The 21,056-nt window shown below is 39.7% G+C and overlaps 1 protein-coding gene across 2 annotated transcripts in view; it reads left to right on the top strand.

Annotated features, from left to right (window-relative positions):
* The first annotated feature begins 2,480 nt into the window (after window positions 1-2,480).
* Window positions 2,481-21,056, top strand: part of antxr1a (ANTXR cell adhesion molecule 1a) — a 39,275-nt gene continuing 20,699 nt past the window's right edge. Inside the window, exons 1-12 of one of the 2 annotated variants that reach the window (XM_053624274.1) lie at window positions 2,481-3,292; window positions 9,271-9,342; window positions 9,638-9,709; window positions 11,584-11,665; window positions 11,925-11,958; window positions 12,051-12,133; window positions 13,474-13,542; window positions 13,678-13,758; window positions 14,231-14,291; window positions 17,359-17,457; window positions 20,713-20,782; window positions 20,889-20,967. In XM_053624274.1, coding sequence (XP_053480249.1) covers window positions 3,138-3,292; window positions 9,271-9,342; window positions 9,638-9,709; window positions 11,584-11,665; window positions 11,925-11,958; window positions 12,051-12,133; window positions 13,474-13,542; window positions 13,678-13,758; window positions 14,231-14,291; window positions 17,359-17,457; window positions 20,713-20,782; window positions 20,889-20,967 — 957 coding nt within the window. In that variant the 5' untranslated portion in view covers window positions 2,481-3,137. The remainder of the gene's footprint in view (window positions 3,293-9,270; window positions 9,343-9,637; window positions 9,710-11,583; window positions 11,666-11,924; window positions 11,959-12,050; window positions 12,134-13,473; window positions 13,543-13,677; window positions 13,759-14,230; window positions 14,292-17,358; window positions 17,458-20,712; window positions 20,783-20,888; window positions 20,968-21,056) is intronic. The other variant, XM_053624275.1, reaches the window with a different exon arrangement.

Raw genomic sequence — 21,056 nt, 5'->3', positions numbered from 1 at the left:
AGGTACACACACACACACACACGCACACACACACACACACACGCATGCACACACATCACAATTATACTTACTTACACTTTTACCTTTTGCTAGCTGATAAGTGTCGGGATTACTTGGATAATTCGTGGCACCCGCAAGGATCCACCTGGACAAACCGCTACTGTATTAAATGCACTTGCAGCTCTGGATACATGATCTGCTGTCCCGAGTAAATACACACAACAGCAGCACACCATGGACCAAATTTCTCATACTTAAAAAAAAATATATATATATATGTATATGTAAATGCAGTAACACAAATCATTTAGCACAAACCATGTTTTTTGACATGTCTAAAATATACTAATTGAATTATTTATCTATTTATTTTCCAGATTTCCAAAATCTGTGACCCCTGGCTGCACCCTGCAAAAAGATTACAAAACATGCAAATATAACGTGATTAACAACAACCCAGCAGTTGAATGTAAAGTCACGAAGAGTTAATGTTGACGTGACCGAAGTTTCACAATCAATGCATACAGAATGTCATATAAGGGCATGAATAATAGTGCAATAATAATAGTAATAATAATTCGGAGGTAGACTGTGAGTCTTTCGATGTGTAGTTTTAGAAGTCTGATTGTACAATAAAGCATTACACAAAACACTTGTATAGTACTTTTTTTTAAACAGACTGAGGGTTCTATATTAACAGAAGTGGTGGATTAAGCTGGCCAGCATTATTTGCACTGCATATGATTCTCTTACAGTATTCATGAACCAGGGAATGCTGAGCTCTTCTCAGAGCACATAAACACCCTCACACTGCATGTTTACATCCAACTTTTCACTGTGAGCTTCTTTGACAACTTAATTTTTTAGGATTGAGCTTCACTTAAATAAGTGGCTTTGGATAAAAGACCCTGCAATAATAATAATAATAATAATAATAATAATAATGTTGGGTGCACGCGGCTTAACGGTTAGCACGTTTGCCTCTTCGATTCCCGCCGCTGCCCTGCGTGTGCGGAGTTTGCATGTTCTCTCTGTGCTGTGGGGGTTTCCTCCGGGTACTCCGGTTTCCTCCCCCAGTCCAAAGACATGCGTTGCAGGCTGATGGGTGTGTGAATGTGTATGTGATTACGCCCTGCGGTGGTTTCGCACCCCGTCCAGAGTGCCCCCGCCATGTGCCCCGAGTTCCCTGGGATAGGCTCCAGGCTCCCCTGTGAACCTGTGTCGGATGAGCGGTATAGAAAATGGATGGATGGGTGGATGGAAAACAATAATAATACTAATAATAATACAATTGGCCCTCACTCAGATACTAACGCTTGCCCATTTTTCCTGCTTCCAACACATCAACTTCGAGAACTGACTGTTCACTTGCTGCCTAATATATATATATATATATATATATATATATATATATATATAGAGAGAGAGAGAGAGAGAGAGAGAGAGAGAGAGAGAGAGAGAGAGAACCGTACAAGTTTTAGGCACATGCAAAGAAATGCTGTAGAGCAACGATGCCTTCAAAATCCATCCATCCATCCATCCATCCATCGTCTATACCGCTTATCCTTTTCAGGGTCACGGGGAAACCTGGAGCCTATCCCAGGGAGCATCGGGCAAAAGACGGGGTACACCCTGCCATCACAGAGCACAATCACATACACATTCACACACCCACTACGGACACTTTGGACATGCCTACCATGCATGTCTTTGGACTGGGGGAGGAAACCAGAGTACCCAGAGGAAACCCCCACAGCACAGGGAGAACATGCAAACTCCGCACACACAGGGCCACGGTGGGAATCAAACCCCTGAACATGGAGGTGCAAGGCGAACATGCTAACCACTAAGCCACCATTGCCTTCAAAATAACTAAATTAAATGTTTCTACATTTAAAAAATACCGTAAATTGCAGTAAACAGTAGTAAATGAAACAAAGTCAATATTTAGTGTGGCAAAAATTTTTTAAAAAATTTTTTAAATTAAAATACTAGTCTCCGGTACAATTAGAGCAGTTTTATAAGGAAATGAGCTGTATGTTTTATTGAGCGTCTTGCAGAACCAGTCACGGTTCTTCGCTTCTTATTTTTGCAGCGAAACCCAGCAGTGTTCATTGTGTTTTTTTGTCTGAAAAGTGTCTCTTATGTAATCTGCTGCTTTCTTTAATGGCATATACATTTAATTTTGTGCTAGAAAACGAATGTTTGGGAATCCAAAAATGTTTTTGATAATGAAGAAGTCATCAAATAAAAATCTATAACAAAAATTGTACTGAATAAATAGGGTGTCTAAAACTTTTGCACAGTACTGCATATATATATACAGCTGAAAAGTGAAGCTTGAATAAATAATTTGAAATACACAATATTCATTTAATTAATTTTTCATTTGATTTTTTATATCATTAAAAACCTGTGCTGAAGAAAATAGTACTGGTGGGTTTTTCCCATTTGATTCATGCCATTTGGGTGGGTTGATGGGTAAAAGTACACACACACACACACACACACACACACACACACACACACACACCGTATATTGTCACTTGATCATCAGTCATTGCTGCTCTCTGGCATTAGGTGGCACTATCTCTTCACTGCCTGTGCATTCACATTTTTGTGCCTAAACTTTTGTTTTTGGAAAGAGGATGGAAAATGTGGGGCTAAAGACTGAAAGACAGTGATGAACAATCATACACACACTCCCTCCCCTTACTCCTCTCTCTCCTAGTAATGTTGAATAGAGTATCTGGGTCAGTGAGGTGCTTGATTCCGTACAGTGCATGTCTGTGTTTACATGTGTGCATCTGTGCATGCAAAAAGTTTTTTGTTTTTTTTCCCCAAGTAATGAAATTAAATAACGGTTCATCTCAGCTCACCTTCCTGGACCCAAACACCTTCTGTTAAATTGGTGCTCTGTTTTTTTTTTTTTTTTCTTCCCTAATCTGTTACTCATCCATAAATGCTTCTGGAACTTTAACGACAAGCAAAACTATTTTCAAGGATGGTTTAACCCGGTCACAGATTGCAGAGTGGAGTACCTGCAGCGAAGAAGAAGACGTCGTTCTCAGACAGTTTGGGACTTATGGTTTGAGTTTTCCTTTGGTGGTCATCTATTGTTTTGTTGCATCAAGACCATGGCTCACACTAAGTGGAAGGGCTGGTGGATAGTGCTATTGCTGTGTTTCTTGCTGGTGTGGATTGCTGATGGGAATGTGGGTTTATCTCCAGATAAAAGAGTAGCATCGCCATCCTGCTATGGAGGTTTTGACCTCTACTTCGTCCTGGATAAGTAAGTGGTCCATGTTTTCTCTGAGTTAAAACAGAAGTGTTTAATCAGTACACTTCAGGTAAAGATGACAAGAGGATAGCTGAGCAGAATCCTGACGATATGAATACTGGGATCCGAGTACATTTCTTTCCAAACACCAGCTGTGTTTGCCGCAATTATTAAGACTGAACACGAGTCTTTTAAAGATCATTTGTAACTGGAGGTGGAGGTTGGTGTCAAGGGATGCGGTCGTTTTGTATAACGATGGCCCCGAACAGACCCATGACACCAATAACATTAATGAGTCCTTTTAACCTCAGAAAATACCTGATTGCTGTAATTTTTCTAATATGCACGTTCCTTAAACCAGGCATGCAGAAAAATGCATTACATTACCTTTCTCAAGCCTGTTGGATTCAGGGACCTCATTATCAGTCAGATAAATCTAACAGACGCTCTCAGAACACATTTATCTGATGGAAATAATCCATTTACAAAACCTTTTTTTACAGAGACCTGGAGCTTTTTAACTGCTGCACTGTCCATTGACATTAGATTCAAGTTGACATTGTTTATTCATTTATAATAAATAATGCCCATAATAAATATTATACGGTTGATCGATGTGGTTTGTGATAACTAAATTTTTTTTTTTTAAATCACTAACCCCTTGGCTATTCTTCATGGATCCCATTTTCATAGACAACTACTGATTTACAGTAGGGGTGAGACCTCACAGTTCAAGGATCCCCAGTTCGATTCTGAGCTGGGGTTACCGCGTGTGGAATTTCTGTACATGTTCTCTGGGATTTCCAGTTTCCTCCCACCTATCAAAATGCCAGTAGGTGGGTTGGCTAAGCCAAATTGCTCCTAAGTGTGAATGAATGTGTGAATGGTGCCCTGTGATAGATTATTGGTGTCCTAACGAGGGTGTATTCTTGGCTCATGCCAGGACATGCTCCGGATCCACTGCAACCCTGATCAGGATACAGTTTACTGATGATGATGATGATGGTGGTGGTGGTGGTGGTGGTGGTGATGATCATCTGTACTATATATGGCCATTCTTGATATGGCAGACTGCATACGTAATTACTCAACGTGACAAACACACAGTTACTAGATAATTTACATCTTTACAGGATCAGAACTATACATAACAGTAACAGAAAGAAAGTAAACCAGTGTTTGCTCGGACACACACACATGTTTTAAATTGGTGGCGCTCCTCCATCTTTGCTTTGGTACGAGTGGTTAGCACGTTCGCCTCACACCTCCAGGGTCGGGGGTTCGATTCCCGCCGTGGCCCTGTACGTGTGTGGAGTTTGCATGTTCTCCCCGTGCTGCGGGGGTTTCCTCCGGGTACTCCGGTTTCCTCCCCCGGTCCAAAGACATGCGTGGTAGGCTGATTGGCATGTCCAAAGTGTCCGTAGTGTATGAATGGGTGTGTGAATGTGTATGTGATTGTGCCCTGCGATGGATTGGCACCCTGTCCAGGGTGTACCCCGCCTTGTGCCCGATGCTCCCTGGGATAGGCTCCAGGTTCCCCCATGACCCTGAAGAGGATAAGCGGTATAGAAGATGGATGGATGGATGGATATTGTATGTATCCCCGACTCTGAAGGACGGGGAGAACATACAAATTCCACATAAACAGAGTGGAGGGAGGATTCAAACCCCCAACCCCAAAGGTGCGAGGCAAAAATGCTAACCGCTAACCCACTGTGCCCCCTTGACATACATCCTTAGCTGTAACACTGCTCTGTACACTCCTAAAAAAAGGTTCTCTGGATGATGAACAGCTTTCTAAAGGGGTTCTACTTAGGGAACTCCTCTGTTCTAGGGTTCCTGGAGAAGTACAAATCAAAGAACCCTTTAGGGTGCTACTTGGAAGGGTGTTAGAAGAACAGATAACAGGCTGTACTTTAGCTTTGCTTGCTATGTGAAGTCTAGTCATTTTACTTTACTATACTTTATGTGACATTATAAAGCTTTCATTAAAGAGATTTTTGAATTTCACCTGTATGCTATTGCTGTTGGTAGGTAGCTTTACAAAGGCTGGTCGCTTCCTACTAGACAGAAATGTTATTCTTTCTTTTTCCTTTCTCTTTATTTTACATACTCCCGTTTCACAGTCCTTACCGAGAAAATATTTACTAGCCTGTTAGAAGAAAAAAAAAAAAAACTACCGGATTTATTCAGATTAAATAATACATTTCTGCATTGATTGAGGTTTGATATTATCATGCTGAGTTAACATCTTGAGTTCATTATAGGGTTGATTGTTAATTGCTTAAGTACTCTAATACTGCCTTTTTTGGGGGCGGGCAATAAGAAGCCAAAGGATTAGAACGGGAGCCCGAGCCAGGACTCGAGACAGGCTGAATTAATGGATAGACAAATGGAACAGCATCTGGTTATAATCGCAGAAGCTACTTGAAGTCAGTCAGTGTTTTACGCTGCAATGCTTTCATATCTTTCATATCAGAAATGAGCGTATCGCATTTCAACCAGAGATTCATAAAAGGACAACAATTTAAGAAGATGTTATAATATGAGATCTTGTTTCTGCGATAACTCTCATCACTTATCTATTTGGTAGAGAATTCAGTTAAGGAATCTTGTCAAACCAAACATATAATGATTAAGTAACTTATATTTTACTATGCCATATTGGCACCCTTGTATTTCATTATTTGTAAGGCGGTTTGGATAAAAGCGTCTGCTAAATGAATGAATAAATGTCCATTTAATGTAATGTAGTAAATATGAGCAAAGAAGGCTGGGAAAAATTGTCTTTAGTCTTGAACCTTTTGATATTTTGTTAAAAAAAAAACTCACAAAAATACTCTGCTCTCATGGCTATTAAACAATTTCCAACACAACACAGGTTTATTAAAAAAAATCTTTAATCACATGTTGACTAGGAACAGGAAATCGTTCAACCGTGACTTCCTGTTTCACAGGGGTATAAATATGAGGTAACACATAGGCCAAATTCCCTTAGTCATTCATAACAATGGGTAAGACCAAGGAATATAGCTGTGATGTGCTGCAAAAGGTTGTTGAGATTCACAAAATGGGGCGTGGCTATAAGAAAATAGCAAAGGCATTGAAAATGACCATTTCCACCATCAGGGCAATAATTAAGAAGTTCCAGTCAAGTGGAAATGAATCCACCTGGAATTGGACGTGTGTCTATATCGTCTCAACGCACTGTGAAGAGGATGGTTCGAGTGGATAAAAAATCTCCAAGGATCACAGCTGGAGAATTGCAGATGTTAGTTGCATCTTGGGGTCAGAAAGTCTCCAGAACTACAATCTGATGTCACCTACATCACCACAAGCTGTTTGGAAAGAAAAAAGCCTCTACTCTCATCCAAAAACAAACTCAAGCATCTTCAGTTTGCCAGACACTACTGGAACCTTAAATGGGATCGTGTTCTATGGTCAGATGAAACCAAAATAGAGCTTTTTGGTAATAAACACCAGAGGTGGTTTTGGTGCACACAGAGAGGTAGCCATATGGAAAAGTACCTCATGACCACAGTTAAATATGGTGGTGGCTCTTTAATGTTCTGGGGCTGTTTTTCTGCCAGAGGACCTGGACATTTTGTTAGGATACATGGCATCATGGACTCTATCAAATATCAACAGATAAATGATATTTTTTAAATGAAATCCTGACTGCCTCTGGCAGAAAGCTTCAAATGGGCCGTGGTTGGATCTTCCAGCAGGACAATGATTCAAAACATACATCAAAATCAACACAAAAATGGTTTACTGACCACAAAATCAAGGCCTTTCCATGGCTATCCCAGTCTCCTGAGTTGAAACCCTGACTTGAAAACCTGTGGGGTGAACTGAAGATGAGAGTCCACCAGTGTTTGAAGGATCTGGAGAGGTTCTGTATGGAGGAACGGTCTCACATCCCTTGCCATGTATTCTCCAACCTCATCAGGCGTTATAGGAGAAGACTCCCAGCTGTTATCTTCTCAAAGGGAAGCAGCACAAAGTAATGACCAAAACGGTGCCAATAATTGTTCCACACCTATATTTAACAAAGATTTTTTTTTTTAAATAAACATGTGTTTTGTTTGCAATTGTTTGATGTCCATGAGACCAGAGTATTCTTGTGAATTTTTTTTAAACAGAAGATCAAAACGGTTAAATAATAAAGACACAGCCTTCTGTGCTCTTATTTACCAAGGGTGCCAATATTAGTAGAGGGCACTGTACATGTTGATTCAGAGGGCGCTGCCACCTTGACACTCCATGGTCCATGGCACTTGAAAATGAATGAATGAATGAAAAATGTGGACAAACGTGTTGCTAAAAGAAGCTCCAAATCTGGGAGCAGTTTGTAGCTTTGCTTAGCAAGCACTTAAATCAGTGTAAAACCAAACACCTCTTACTATGATATTGACATAATAAATCACTTACCATTTTATCACTAGCTCTTACAGAAGTCAGCATACTACTATTATTTCTAATGGCCTTACCTTGGCTGTTTTTTGCGTCATCTTTATGGAACATATTTAACAGCTGGGATATATTTTACACAATATCGACATACTGAATGCTTGTAAGAGCATCTATTTATTTTATTCTTTTTTAACTTGCATCGATTTCCCATTTTCTACTGGTTTTGTTTCTCCACTTTTTGCGTTTCTCCTTTTCTTGAACCAGTTTCACCATGAGATCCAGATGTTCCAATGTTTTGGCCTTTTTTGGCAGCTGGCTCCTCATAAGGACTTGTATCTTAGTAACAATGAAAAACAAAGGAGAAGGGTTGAATGAGTTGATACATCTGTTTGAAACTATTTTGTCACTTTTTCTAACCACGCCGCTTTGTCCATACTCTGACCGAGCACTTTAAGGCTTTGTTATGATAATTTAGGTGCAGTGAGAAGAAGGAATATGCAGTTTCTGTCCTTTCCAGCGAAACATGGCTGGAACTCAGTAGGGTATTATGGACCTGAAACGCTTAAAACATTAGAAATCTATCAGTCTGCTTTTAAGTGTGTATGTGTGTGACATAATGCATTGCACAGCCCTGTTGATCGATCTTACTGTCACTGCCTGTAATCTATCCTTGTGTATGCTTGGGAAATCATGCCTTGGCTTAGTTGAGAAGATAAAGCACGCCAGAAACTTTGGAATAAAGTAGTAGGTGCTATATTTTAGGATTAATACCAAACTTAATAGCATGTGATGACATTTCACTTTAGCGTTCACTTGGACAGATGACAAGGTACACATCAGGTCTGAATGCCGTGTGTTTAACATGATACTGTATGCTGGATGCATCACATTTTAGGTTCACATCTGGCTCAAAGACCAGTTCATTCACCAGACTGGTTTTTAATAATTACTAAAAGAAAAAATAACTTAAGCCACAATAATAATTGCATGAGGTCACGGCATTTTCTTCTTTTTTTTTTTCTTTTTTTTTTTTTTTCCCAGCAAGTAACATTTAGCTCAGACACTACAGCCACACAATCGCTCAACATGGAACAGCCAGAAGGTTGTCTTAAACATATGGTTGCATTATATCACATGCTGTCTGGATCATTTTAAAAGGTCGTGTTTGAAAAGGAAGAAAATATGGATCAGGGCTGTTTGCTTTGGTAATGCTTGGCTAAAAAGTAAATGGCCCACTTGGTAGGGAGCCAATCTACAGTCATTTCCAATAAGTCTGTGATTCGTGAAGATTTATCTGCGTTCAGATATTTCTTGAGGACGTGAAAGGGGGACAAAATAGCGCCAATTGTTCCATATCAAGTCTAGAAAAGATGTCTGCCCTGAGTAAAAACTAGTGCTATGGTAGACTAGATCATACAATTAGACTACTAAATAATGTCAACTGTTTCTAGTTCTGCCCATATATTAATTATTCTTATGAAGGAATTATTTTTCGATACATTGCCTTAAAAAATAATGTGCTATCTCATGCGATACTACTCTACAGTATACTCTAACACTGTGTCTCTGTGCAGGTCTGGAAGTGTGCAGCATCACTGGACTGAGATCTATAATTTTGTGGCACATCTGGCTCATAAGTTCATTAGGTAAGGAGACTTGTAGCACACACAGATGCTTCCCTGTGTGGGAGGAGTGGCATATTCTGTCTCCTCTGTCAATCACAGGGACACTGGCCAATCGTGGGCATCTGTGAGCTCATGTATGAGGAAGAGGGCAGATAGCGCTTTCCTCAGAGTGTGTTACGCTGCCCTGTGATATGATGCAGGAGTTCGAAAAGATGCAGTCGGCTGCATCTTTTCATGTCAAAAAAACACATGCAAATTCCACCTATGACTCATGTGACTACAGTAAGTTAGTTGCTCATTTTCTTATTTCCCTCAGCCCACAGCTTCGAATGTCCTTCATCGTTTTTTCCACCGAGGGCCGGATTCTCATGCGGCTAACAGAGGACAGGTGAGTGAACGTGCTACTACGTGAGCTAAGAGCTTTCTATGGTGATTATTTTAATGAGGTAGCGCTGTATATACTGTAACTTTCATTACTAACACTTTCTACCACACACTGATTTAACTGCTCATATTGAAGCTTTCTGCACTTGTGACTCACCTTCTGGACACTTCTCAAAACCAGTTTATGTTACCAGAAGAGCTGGGGGATAGATCGGTCCTGTGTTAGCTTGCTAAACTTGCTAGTTCCTGCAGGACATTACACTGGACAATGACATAATGAACTTGCTGTACTGGGTGTAACATCATTCAAACTAGTCTATTACAGCAAGCTTTACCAAGTCATTCAGTTTTTATATGACAATGGCAAGCATATTGATAATAATAATAATAATAATAATAATAATAATAATAATAATAATAATAGTAGGCTTAGTGGTTAGCACGTTTGGCTCACACCTCCGGGACTGGGGGTTCGAATCCCATCTCCGCCCTGTGTGTGCGGAGTTTGCACGTTCTCCTCGTGCTTCGGGGTTTCCTCCGGATACTCCGGTTTCCTCCCCCAGTCTAAAGACATAGGCTGTAGGCTGACTGGCGTTTCGAAATTGTCCGTAGTGTGTGAATGGGTGGGATTGCACTCTGCGATGGGTTGGCACCTTGTCCAGGATGTTCCCCGTCTTGTGCCCCGAATTCCCTGGCTCCAGGCTCCCCTAACCCTGTGTAGGATAAGCGTTATAGAAAATTGATGGATGAATAATAATAATCATCATCATCATCATCAATATCATAACAACAATAATGGTTTGTGACAATATATATTGTTAAAAGCACTATACAGATAAAACTGAATTGAATTGAATTGAAATGTAACGTATGTGTCCAAGCTAAATATGTCATTGTTGGACCTTGGACTCTATAACACTGATAACAAGGCATCAGGTTGCAACAAGCATTAAAAACATGACAGATTTTACATTTCCCTTGCCAGTTCATGATTACAGCTGGACTGAATATGCTGTGTGCTTGATATAATAAACGATAATAAAAATAGGATACCTGCTCCAAAAATGATCTTGACATTATGATCAATGGCAAAAAAAAAAAAAAAAGGTTGGACCAGGTTTTCAGCATAGGTTTGGATATGCTCATAATCTCTGAGAGCAAAGGTTTTTTTTTTTATATATGTCCGGGAAAAGTAAGAGATATTTACTGTCGTTCTGGTTTCCAGTATCATACATGCCTGATTTCCTGACCATCTGCCTCTCTAATCTGCCTTCTACGCCAACACCAGCTAACAGCAGCAGCAGCAGCAGACTCTCTTAGCTGCAGACACCATTATTCATTCGCTTGAAGTTAAGAATACAAAACACATCAATTCGAGAGACAGAAGTTGATCCGCTAAAGGTGATATCATGAGATCCAGTCGCATCCAGATGTGGTATCGGTAGCTCCCTTCCAAACTGGATGGCTGGCGATACATTTTTCCCCAAATCCAGTTCCATGAGGGAAGATTTCTACACTTATCTGAGCCAAGCTGACGTGTCTACTGAAGCTCACACTTGATTTTTCAACCAAAGTATAGCCAAATTCTGCTGAGAGAATAAGAATAAAGCAGGTCACATGGTCAAATTGACATTTTCTCCTATGTACTGTACAGTTCTGAGAACTCCATAGAGTGTGTATGCGCTCTTCTCTGTTTTGATGATGATGTGATTGTGCAGGAGCATTGCAGAGTCACAAAGCAGAGTACACAAAGTTTCCAGACAGACAGGCCGTTGTAGGCAAAAGTCATTTGTCACTTGCTGGTGATGTGCTGACAAAATTTAGCTAGCGTGGACAGTATTTTCATGCCCCCACACTTATTGTGGATTATTTTTTCAGAGACAAAATCCGCATAGGTCTGGAGGAGCTCCAACGAGTTCTGCCAGGAGGAGACACGTTCATGCATGAGGGTATTCAAAGGGTGAGTCAATAGCACCAGCCATCTTAGTTTAACTGCAGTCAATTTAGACAAAACCGATGACATCATCATCACTATCATCATGACATCACTATCACATCATAGTGCACATTTTTATTTTTCGCATGTGATTTTTACACGGGATTGTTATTTACACGTCTGTTCTTTGTTGTTGTTCTTGTTGCCATTTCCACACGATTCATTTACTTTTCGCATGGTTAGCTCATGGCGACTTAAAACTGACTTTAATTCCGTCTTCCAGGCAAGTGAACAGATTTACTATGGGAACACTGAGGGTACGTTTATCAAATATCCCCATTCTAGTCTAGTCTGCATGTGAAAACCCTACAAAAGCTATGAAACTGATCTCAACGGTGTCCTAATTAAGCAGGGTACCGGACAGCGAGCGTCATCATCGCACTCACAGATGGAGAATTGCATGAGGATCTCTTCTACTACGCTGAAAGAGAGGTAGGCATAAAAAAAAATAAATAATAATTCACATAAGATCATGTTGGCGTAGAATTCCTTCTTTAACAGACTTTTTCCACCTGCCTGAAGCACAGACTCTTCTTTCCAATGTACACACATGAGGAAAGAAGAGGAACGATGAAAAGAATGAATCAGTTATGATCTAAACACCGATATAGCTGTTATTCATCACCCGCTCAACACTTTGATGCTTTTTTTTTTTTGTCTGCAATGAAATAAAAGAGCTACTTATTGCACATCTGTACAGACAGAAATTTATCTCAATGAGATCAGCTTTTAGTGTGCAACTCAAAACGGCCATGTCCGATTCACCACACAAGAAACTAAGTCAAAAAAATTGAACTGCTAGCATAACGTATGCTTACTTATCTTTTAGGATTTGGGTATGCAAATAAAATTCGTGAAGGTCCAGCTGGCATGAGAAAAATACTGTAGCCCGACTGATACATGAATAGAAAAGTCAGATATGAAAACCTATGTTTAAAGATGATTGGGTAACACTTTACAGTACTGTTCAATATTTTGTTGGTAACGATACAGGGACAAAGCAGGAACGAATGAGTAGTACTATTAACTACTAATAAAAACTGGGTAATTACTCAGTAAATAATAATAACAATAATAGTTCGGAAGGCCCTGCGATGGGTTGGCACCTCGTCCAGGGTGTCGCGAGTTCCCTGGGATAGGCTTCAGGCTCTTATAATAAGAGGTACAGAAAATGGATGGGTACATGGACGGATGGTTGGAAGTCCATTATGAACTAAGCAATAATTACTGAGTATTATTAGCTGAATTTATACTGTTGCATCATGTTGGATCTTATTATTATACCTCCCCAGCAGCAGATGTCTCACCTCCCCATCCCCCGCACCCTGAGTACTAAACTACTTCACAAGCTTATCCTGCATACACAGATTATACTGCAAAGTGAACTCAAACTAACAAATACTGTGAAGTCTTGCAAACTCTTGAATGTGTGCACGTTCGGAGCCTTGTATCTAGTGTATACTGGCTTTTTTGACTCGTTTTGACCTTTGACTCTTTCTTTGACTTCACGTCGGCCCGTTGTTTTTCGTATTCCATGCTCGATTTTGTTTCGACTTTGTCTCGTTCGTCTGTCTGCTCGGGCTGTTGTCCAATAAACCTCCAAGGCCACGGGTCGTCAAACCTCCCCTAAGACCTGTGTGTTACATATACATCATGTGGAATCACCTTCGCCCGCTCGTACATGAACATTCCCGGTCTGAATAACTTTGTTAAGCATTTTGAATCTGTTCTCCCTGATCTTACGTTCTTCTTATTGGTGTGTTGCTTGTCAGGCCAATCGTTCCCGAAGCCTTGGTGCCTCAGTCTATTGTGTAGGGGTGAAGGACTTCAATGAGACCCAGGTGTGTGTTGCTTTGCCGTGGTTTAGAATATACACAATTCGGAAATTGAAGCCTGACGAAAGTGAAAGCCAAACATAAGACATGTGGTACTGAGTGTTGCTGCACAGTATGACTGTATTTGTCATTTTATTACAGCTTGCCAAGATTGCAGACAGCAAAGATCATGTTTTCCCAGTGAATGGTGGGTTTGAGGCTTTGCAGAGTGTGATCGATTCGGTAAGGGTTTCTGTGCTGCATTACTTGTGACAAATGGACAAATGCATGAGCTAAGACCTACAGTTGTGATTAAGTGAACTGGGAAATTTCTACCTAATGCCTCAAAATCAATTCTGAAGGCACTGGAAGTGGAAATTTCTTATGCATTTGATGCTTATTGCAAACTGGTACATTCAACGTTATAAAAGTCAAGATCCAACAAGATCATATGTATTTAGTATTTAGGTTTATAAGGCATTATTAGATTTTTATAAAAAGGTTTACAAGGAATCATTACCAATCTGCAACATACTACACATGAGTTCTGTAGGATGCAAAGGTTAGCGTATGTGAACAAACTGAAATGAGATGGTTTCAGAAGAGGGTGAAGATTTATAACCCGGTTGCTAAAAGGAGCTCGTGTCTGCTAGTGAAAATGTTTAACAGTTCAAAATCCATTCTCCACTTATACTTCTGTCTTCGTTCCCATCAGATCCTGAGAAGATCTTGCATTGAGATCCTTGCAGCAGAACCTTCCAGTATCTGTGCTGGAGGTGAGTGGTTTTGTGTATCTCGCTGTCCAACCTTCATTCATCGAGCTGTGTTTTGACATGTCACATTAGGCATCGTTTAAGCATCATCTAATCCACACTCGCCATGTCAGAGGTGCGTTAGTGGCATCCTTGCATCGCAATGTGATTGTTTTATGCTTTGTCTCTCCATAGGCCATTTGTATTTCCATTTGTAACTCCATAGAAATCACAAACAAAAAAGATAAAAAGATTGTGCAACCTGTAGTTTGCATAGCAAACTGTTGGCGTGTTACGATACTCCTTCTACACCAACATAGAGAGACGAAATCAACACAGATGCTATACTGATTATTTACTGTCTCACTTTCTCATGTAACATTTTTAGCTGGACAGTTTTGTAATTACAGCTGACAGGTTACAGGTTGGTTTAGTAATGAAGGAGGCTCGAGAGCAAACGAGGCTTAGCAATGTGAGTTACACTATAGCTACGTTTCCATCCAAGTAGCGGATTTAACTTGTGACGTTTCCAACCCATGAGAAGAAAATGGTCACGTCCAGGGAAACTGGCACATCTCGTTCTCTGCCATGTTTACTTTTCTGAGACAATTATCCAATCACATGATTTGTTGAGGCAACGTCACATGACTTTTTTTGTTGCACATAATGTAAACATGTTTCCGTCGTAGTTTATGCACGTAGAATTTTTATCGGAAAATTGCATTTTACATATTATAACACCCCCTCCACCAAACCCCACCCTGCCCAACACAATAATCCCAGCCAAAACCGAGACATCTGAAAAGGCTCGACTACATACAACGAGAACAAAAAAAACAACAACAAAAAAATGCCGAGATGGCACACCAAATATGCAATTAAAGGACAGACGTCTAATTGAATTTTAAGAACGTTGGAAACAGTTTTGAAGCAAGCGCTCCAAAAGTTCTGCCATTTCGGCCAGACTTGTGCGCACGTCTTCTTATCGGAGTTTTTTCTGTGCGTTTTGGAGATTTTATTCGCATCTGGTGTTTCCATCCAGCGTTTTTATTTAAGCGATATCCCAGAATACGCATAACAATAAGTGGATGGAATCATAGCTACTGAGGGACATTCATACGGAAAAGTAAGCTAGTAAGTTAATGTTGAGTGTAGCAGTCGAGTGTAATTGGTAATCGGGAGAGTTTGCACGGCTTGGCTAAGAGGGGGCGTGGCTTAGAGGGAAGCCTGGTTGTCTTTTGGAGTTTGTTCCAGCTCCCTAACTAGGCTTTAATTTCATTAATTCAATTCTATAGTACGCTAATTATCACGTTCAATAGTTAACATCTTTCTTAACAAATCACCAGGAAGGTTGCAGTTGCCAAAACAGATTAAAAGCTGTGTACAATAACGTGCTGTGCTGCTATTTCTCCTGCCAGAGTACAGAAACATGGCTGAGGTCTTGATGCGACATGATCGGTGTGAATTTTACTTCAGTCAAAATCAAACACCAGCTCACAGGACAGTCGCAGTCACTGCTCTGCCAGCGGAGGAATAAATATGACCTCAGATAGAGCTTCCTGTCTGATTTGTCTCGGTGTTTATGGCTGTCGCAGATGATGGGATGCTTTTGCGAAGTTCTGTGGTGAATAATGTGCTAAGTAAGTTTATTGTTTGAACTCTTGAAAGCAAGCTTGCTAGATAAAAGGAGACTTAAAGACCATTTTGTTTCAAGTTAGCAGAAAAAAGCTGACTACAAAGAACATAAAGTTTGGAACAAAACTGAATCGAGGATCTTCAATCAGAGACAGCTGGATGGAGTGAGCTGAAAGTGAAGGGTTTTTTTTTTATTTTTTATAGAAGGCTCATTGGATTCTATGGTAGCATGTCTATGCTAGCTAGAGTGCTTGGTTTCCAGCGCTTGGGGCCGAGATAAGAAACTAAATCAAAAACAAGCCGTCACCATTTGATTCCTATTCCTCAAATAGATCTGTGTAGTCAGCATTATGGAGAGCAGCTGCTATCAGTCCTGTTTGATAATTCTCTGTAAATTGCACCCTGTTCAAGGGTTTGTATTGTTTGGCTTTGGTTATGTTGAATTTGTTACATCGTCAAGAGAACTACAAACGTCGCTCACCACAAAGTGCCTCTCAAAGTCTCTGGTGAAAAAGACTCGTTTTCAAAACCACTATGGTCAGAATGGTGAGGTTTCAGGGGATCGTACTGATGTTCCTGACCTTGAAGAATGCTGGAAATTTGGACGAAAAGCCAGCACACAAGCAAAAGTCCCAGGCAGTTGTGGTGGCAGTCTGTAGGGGCAGGTGGGGCAGAGCACAACCATACAGTATACTGTATATCAAAAATGTAAATTTTCAGCATTCCTCATTTTAGATTGTGTTAAAATAATAAGCACCTCTTTTGAGTGACCAACTGTTTTTGTAAAAAAGTGTTATTTGATATAAGCTGTTCCATGAATTTACTTGCCTTTTTAGATGCTGTGGAATTGTGGGGCAGTGGGCAAGCTCGATATACCTAGTGGTCAAAACAGGAACTACAACAAGCATTGATAGAGGGTCATTGGGGCAGGAATCACACTGTCCCATTCTCAGGGGAGGAGCAGCAGACAGGGCAGTTAAAGACAGGGTTGCCCAGGTCATGGATTTTACTCCAAATTAGGCTAACCTGTCATGATATTAGCTTGAACACAGCTGACTGAAGGTACTTCTATACTTCTATGCTGTTATCGTATATGGTATATAGTATATAGCCTACAGCATAAATGAGGTGTGTGTTTGTTTGAGGCTGTGTCATTATTAATGTCGTCCTGCCACTCCAAAATTTAGGGTCACAAGCCGCTGATACTGAAAGTACCCAAGTAATGTCAATTCATTAGCATAGTTGCTTAACTACCATCTTACTTTACAAGACAAGTCCGAAAGTATCAGCCGGTTCGAACGGCTTGTTTTTCTCCACACACCTTAATGCGATAACCCAAACAGCAATTTTTATTAAACAGCAATATTTATCAGCCAAATTTCTTTTTATTCCCATATAAATGACTGAAAAACAAATTCTATAATGCCTTTGCGCTCCACATCTCTTTCTTCCACAGAGTCATTCCAGGTTGTCGTGAGGGGGAATGGCTTCCTCCATGCCAGGAATGTGGATAAAGTCCTGTGCAGCTTCAGAATTAATGACACCCTCACTAGGAGTAAGTTGGCTCATTCTGTGTATTCCTGCTGTTAAATGATGCAAATAATTCTAATCATAATATTGAGAATAAGTAACAATATGGTAAATAAATCAATAGTGTTGATTACAAAATTAATCATTAGGATCAAAAATAGATATAGATAGATCTTTAAATGACTCTAAATGAACTTCTCCAAAATCACTATCATGCAATTATGTACCTACTTAATATTGTAATATTGTTATACATTCTAATTATTTAGTATTATAAGGTTCAAGCTGGGCGAAGAGCAGTTTTGAGAAAGTTTGAACAAAAACGTAAGTTAATGTATTCCAGATTTATAGCTCCTTATCATTCTGTAACGCTAAATGCATTTAGTATTAATTGCTAATAATTCATCAAATTTGTTGGTATAACTAATTACAAATGCTTTATAGGTTTGTCAGACATATTATTTGGTCAAAGTTATAGGTTGTGTTTACGTTCAAATCTCAAAAATATATACAGTATATTTCACTTATAAAAAGATTCAACTTTATAAACATTAAAACCTAAAAACAGAACATTATATAAAATCCCATCATTTTAAATTGAGGATCGATTTAAAAATAATTTGGTACCGTTTCATTCATAACTAGCTATTTTTGATGTTGTAGTGTTATTTTTTCTGATAAACTCAACTATATAACATTAGGCATCGTAATTTTTGTACCACACATCAGCTTGTGTTTCGTATTACATTTATCCAGTCAATTTAGCACTGTAAAAGCAATTTGCTTTCAAAGTGTGCCATAACTAAACATAGTATAGTGTTTCAAAAAGATCTTCCTAGTTTATCTACACAACTGTAGAGTCAAAGGTCAACTTGGATTGGCTACATCACTCTCCCTGTCACCTAGTCATTCAAAAACATTGTTTGTAAAGTTTGTTCTGTTTTCGTAGCAAAAAAAATATATATTTTTTTCTAAATATTAAACTAAAAAAAGTACGTTCTAATGTCGAAGTTTTTCTGCTGCATTAATGGCTAACCCAATAAATCCAAAAGGCCAGAAACAACCAACCTCAAAATGCAAAAGATATTAAACAAGCTTAAGTAAGTAAGTAAGGCTGATATGATATGTCTATCAGTAGTTACCATGTGCCTGACATGTTTTGAAAGCCAGAGTCTGAGTTGGCTTTGGCTTTGCTCCATTTGAACACGAATAGGGTCATTCAATTGTTTTTCCAGGGCATGTTTAAGGCTTTTACATGCTCCAGATGAAACCATAACAGATCAAAGTGAGGACTGAGTTATTAAAGACAAACACAAGAAGGAGATACCTTTTTTCCTCTGATGTGAATTCAGAAAAACGAAACAAAAAGGCCAGTAGTTTGTTGACCAAGACCAGTACTGAACAGTACATGGCAACAAGTACTTCGATTTCAGTTTTAATAAGGTCAGAAATGTGTAATCAGCATGTGTTCATCGCTTCTCTGGCTCTTCAGGACAGCTTCACTCTGCATTCCCATTTCTGCCTTCAAACGAGTTGGCTTGGTATTCGTTTATATCCTCCTTCTAGTTTTGCTGACAGTCATCCAGTCAAGTCCATGTTAATCTTCCTATCCTGAATTCTCCTAAACCACTTAGAACTTGTTTAACGTCTTCACGAAGAGGCAGATATATGATTCTGAATCTGGGAAAACCTGAAATCCGTGATACTTTCCCACTAACACAGTACTCGCCTCTCCCTCTTCCCCGTTTAAATAGTTAATTCCCTAAATAATTCATAATTCACCTTAATAAGAATTAATGACTAAAGTGTGCTTCACAAACCTTTCACGGCCGCCACCTTGATTCCTTGATCCTACATCCTTCAGCTTGGGCTCTGGAAATCAATTTAAGCCTGACATTTTTAAGGAAGTACCAATTCTTAAAATGGGCTCAGAGGAATCAAGGACCAAGGAAAGCCGGAAGCTTTTTCGATATACTACACACTTGGAAGACTCGTATTAAGAATGCTCCACCTATCCCAAATAGAACAAATGATGATAAATGTTACACTAATAAGAACCACAAATGCAAAATGAATCATCTTAATTAAATAAACACGTGGTATACACATGCAATAGTGTTAATTAAGGGTAATTTAGTGTGTAAGCACTGTTGTGTATATGCAGGAGTCCCGTTGATTGGGTAAACACGTTTGTTCTCGATTCCTCCTCCTCCCGGTTTCCTTTTCTTGCGTTCATTCTCCACTTCCTTAAAGCGAACAGCGAAAAGGTAAGGAAGGGAAGCAAACGAGAAGGTGCAGAAAGAGACATGAGAAGCACACCGCTATCGGCATACACGTGTTCAGAAATAAAAGAAATGACTCGGATGGTATTAGTATAGTCACCAACAGCTCGATTGTCATCGGGTAGTGAGAAATGTTCCGTAAAACTCTATTGACCCTAATCAACATGTTCATAAAAATCTTAGTGCTCCAAAAGCAGAAGCTTACATTTATGCGCACTACTGACTGACATACCCAGTTTAAGATCTGGGCTCACTTTGGTGCATCACAGGAAACTCAGTAAACAGACTGTGGTGAAATTTTGCACTGTCAGCCATTCCCGATCATTTATCTAGCAAGCGTGTACACATGTTTTTACTTAGCAGTAAAATAGGACATTCCCTCCTGTGTTGTGAGTAAACAATTCAATAAAGCAGAGCAACACAGTACAGGACTTTGTGCCAAATCGTTCTGGCATTGCATCAAAGTCACCCAATGACATGATCCAATCCTCTTGAAGCCAGGCAACAATCTGCATACATACATGTTTTGGGACTTGACACTTAGGACCCCCCACCACCACAGTCTTTCCCTTTAGGTGATGAACTCGAGAATCTGATATCTCACACAGTTTGTCTTGGCCCTCATGATCTTTTGGTTCTCTGTATCTCTGAAAGCGAGACAGTTCCTCCTCTTCGAAAATTTTCTCTCTGGAGCTCTTTATCCGGCCTGATCATTCAGAGGGGAACAGAGGCAACGTGTCGTTTCTTCAGAGGTGTGGTATGTCAGACTCTGGCCAGAATAAACAGTCAAGTCGTGGGCTACAAAACTGACGGAATCATTTTCCATCACGGTTATTAAGCTGATAGCTACACAACAACTGCAGAAGTCATTTTGGTTCACATGACTAGATAATAGTTAATATCACCGAGCCTATAGGTTCCATATGAGCAATTTCTATTGTTAGTCTTAATCAATCCAAGCTCTAAAATCTTACTGTTCTTTTAAACGTATTTTCCAGTGGTAAAGCCATTGGTAGTGGAGGACACATACCTTCTGTGTCCTGCTCCGATACTTAGAGAAGAAGGAACGTAAGTGGTTTTCCACAAAATCATGAAAAGAGAATGTTCGATTTAACATGCTTTGATTATCACCAAACCAAATGATTTCTCTGGAGTAACGTGTGTGTCCTTGTAGGGCGGCTTCCCTTTACGTGAGCATGAACGAAGGCCTTAGTTTCATCTCTAGCTCTGTGACCATCACCACTGTGAGCTGTGTAAGTCATTTTTTAAATTTATTTACGAACATGTCTTCTTCAGAGTATGAGGGAATGCAGATGTAATCGTTCAACAAATTTCACGTTAC

The sequence above is a fragment of the Ictalurus furcatus genome, chromosome 5, assembly GCF_023375685.1.
Source record: "Ictalurus furcatus strain D&B chromosome 5, Billie_1.0, whole genome shotgun sequence".
NCBI classification, from domain to species: Eukaryota; Metazoa; Chordata; class Actinopteri; order Siluriformes; family Ictaluridae; genus Ictalurus; species Ictalurus furcatus.
This window is presented reverse-complemented; position numbering and strand designations above follow the sequence as displayed.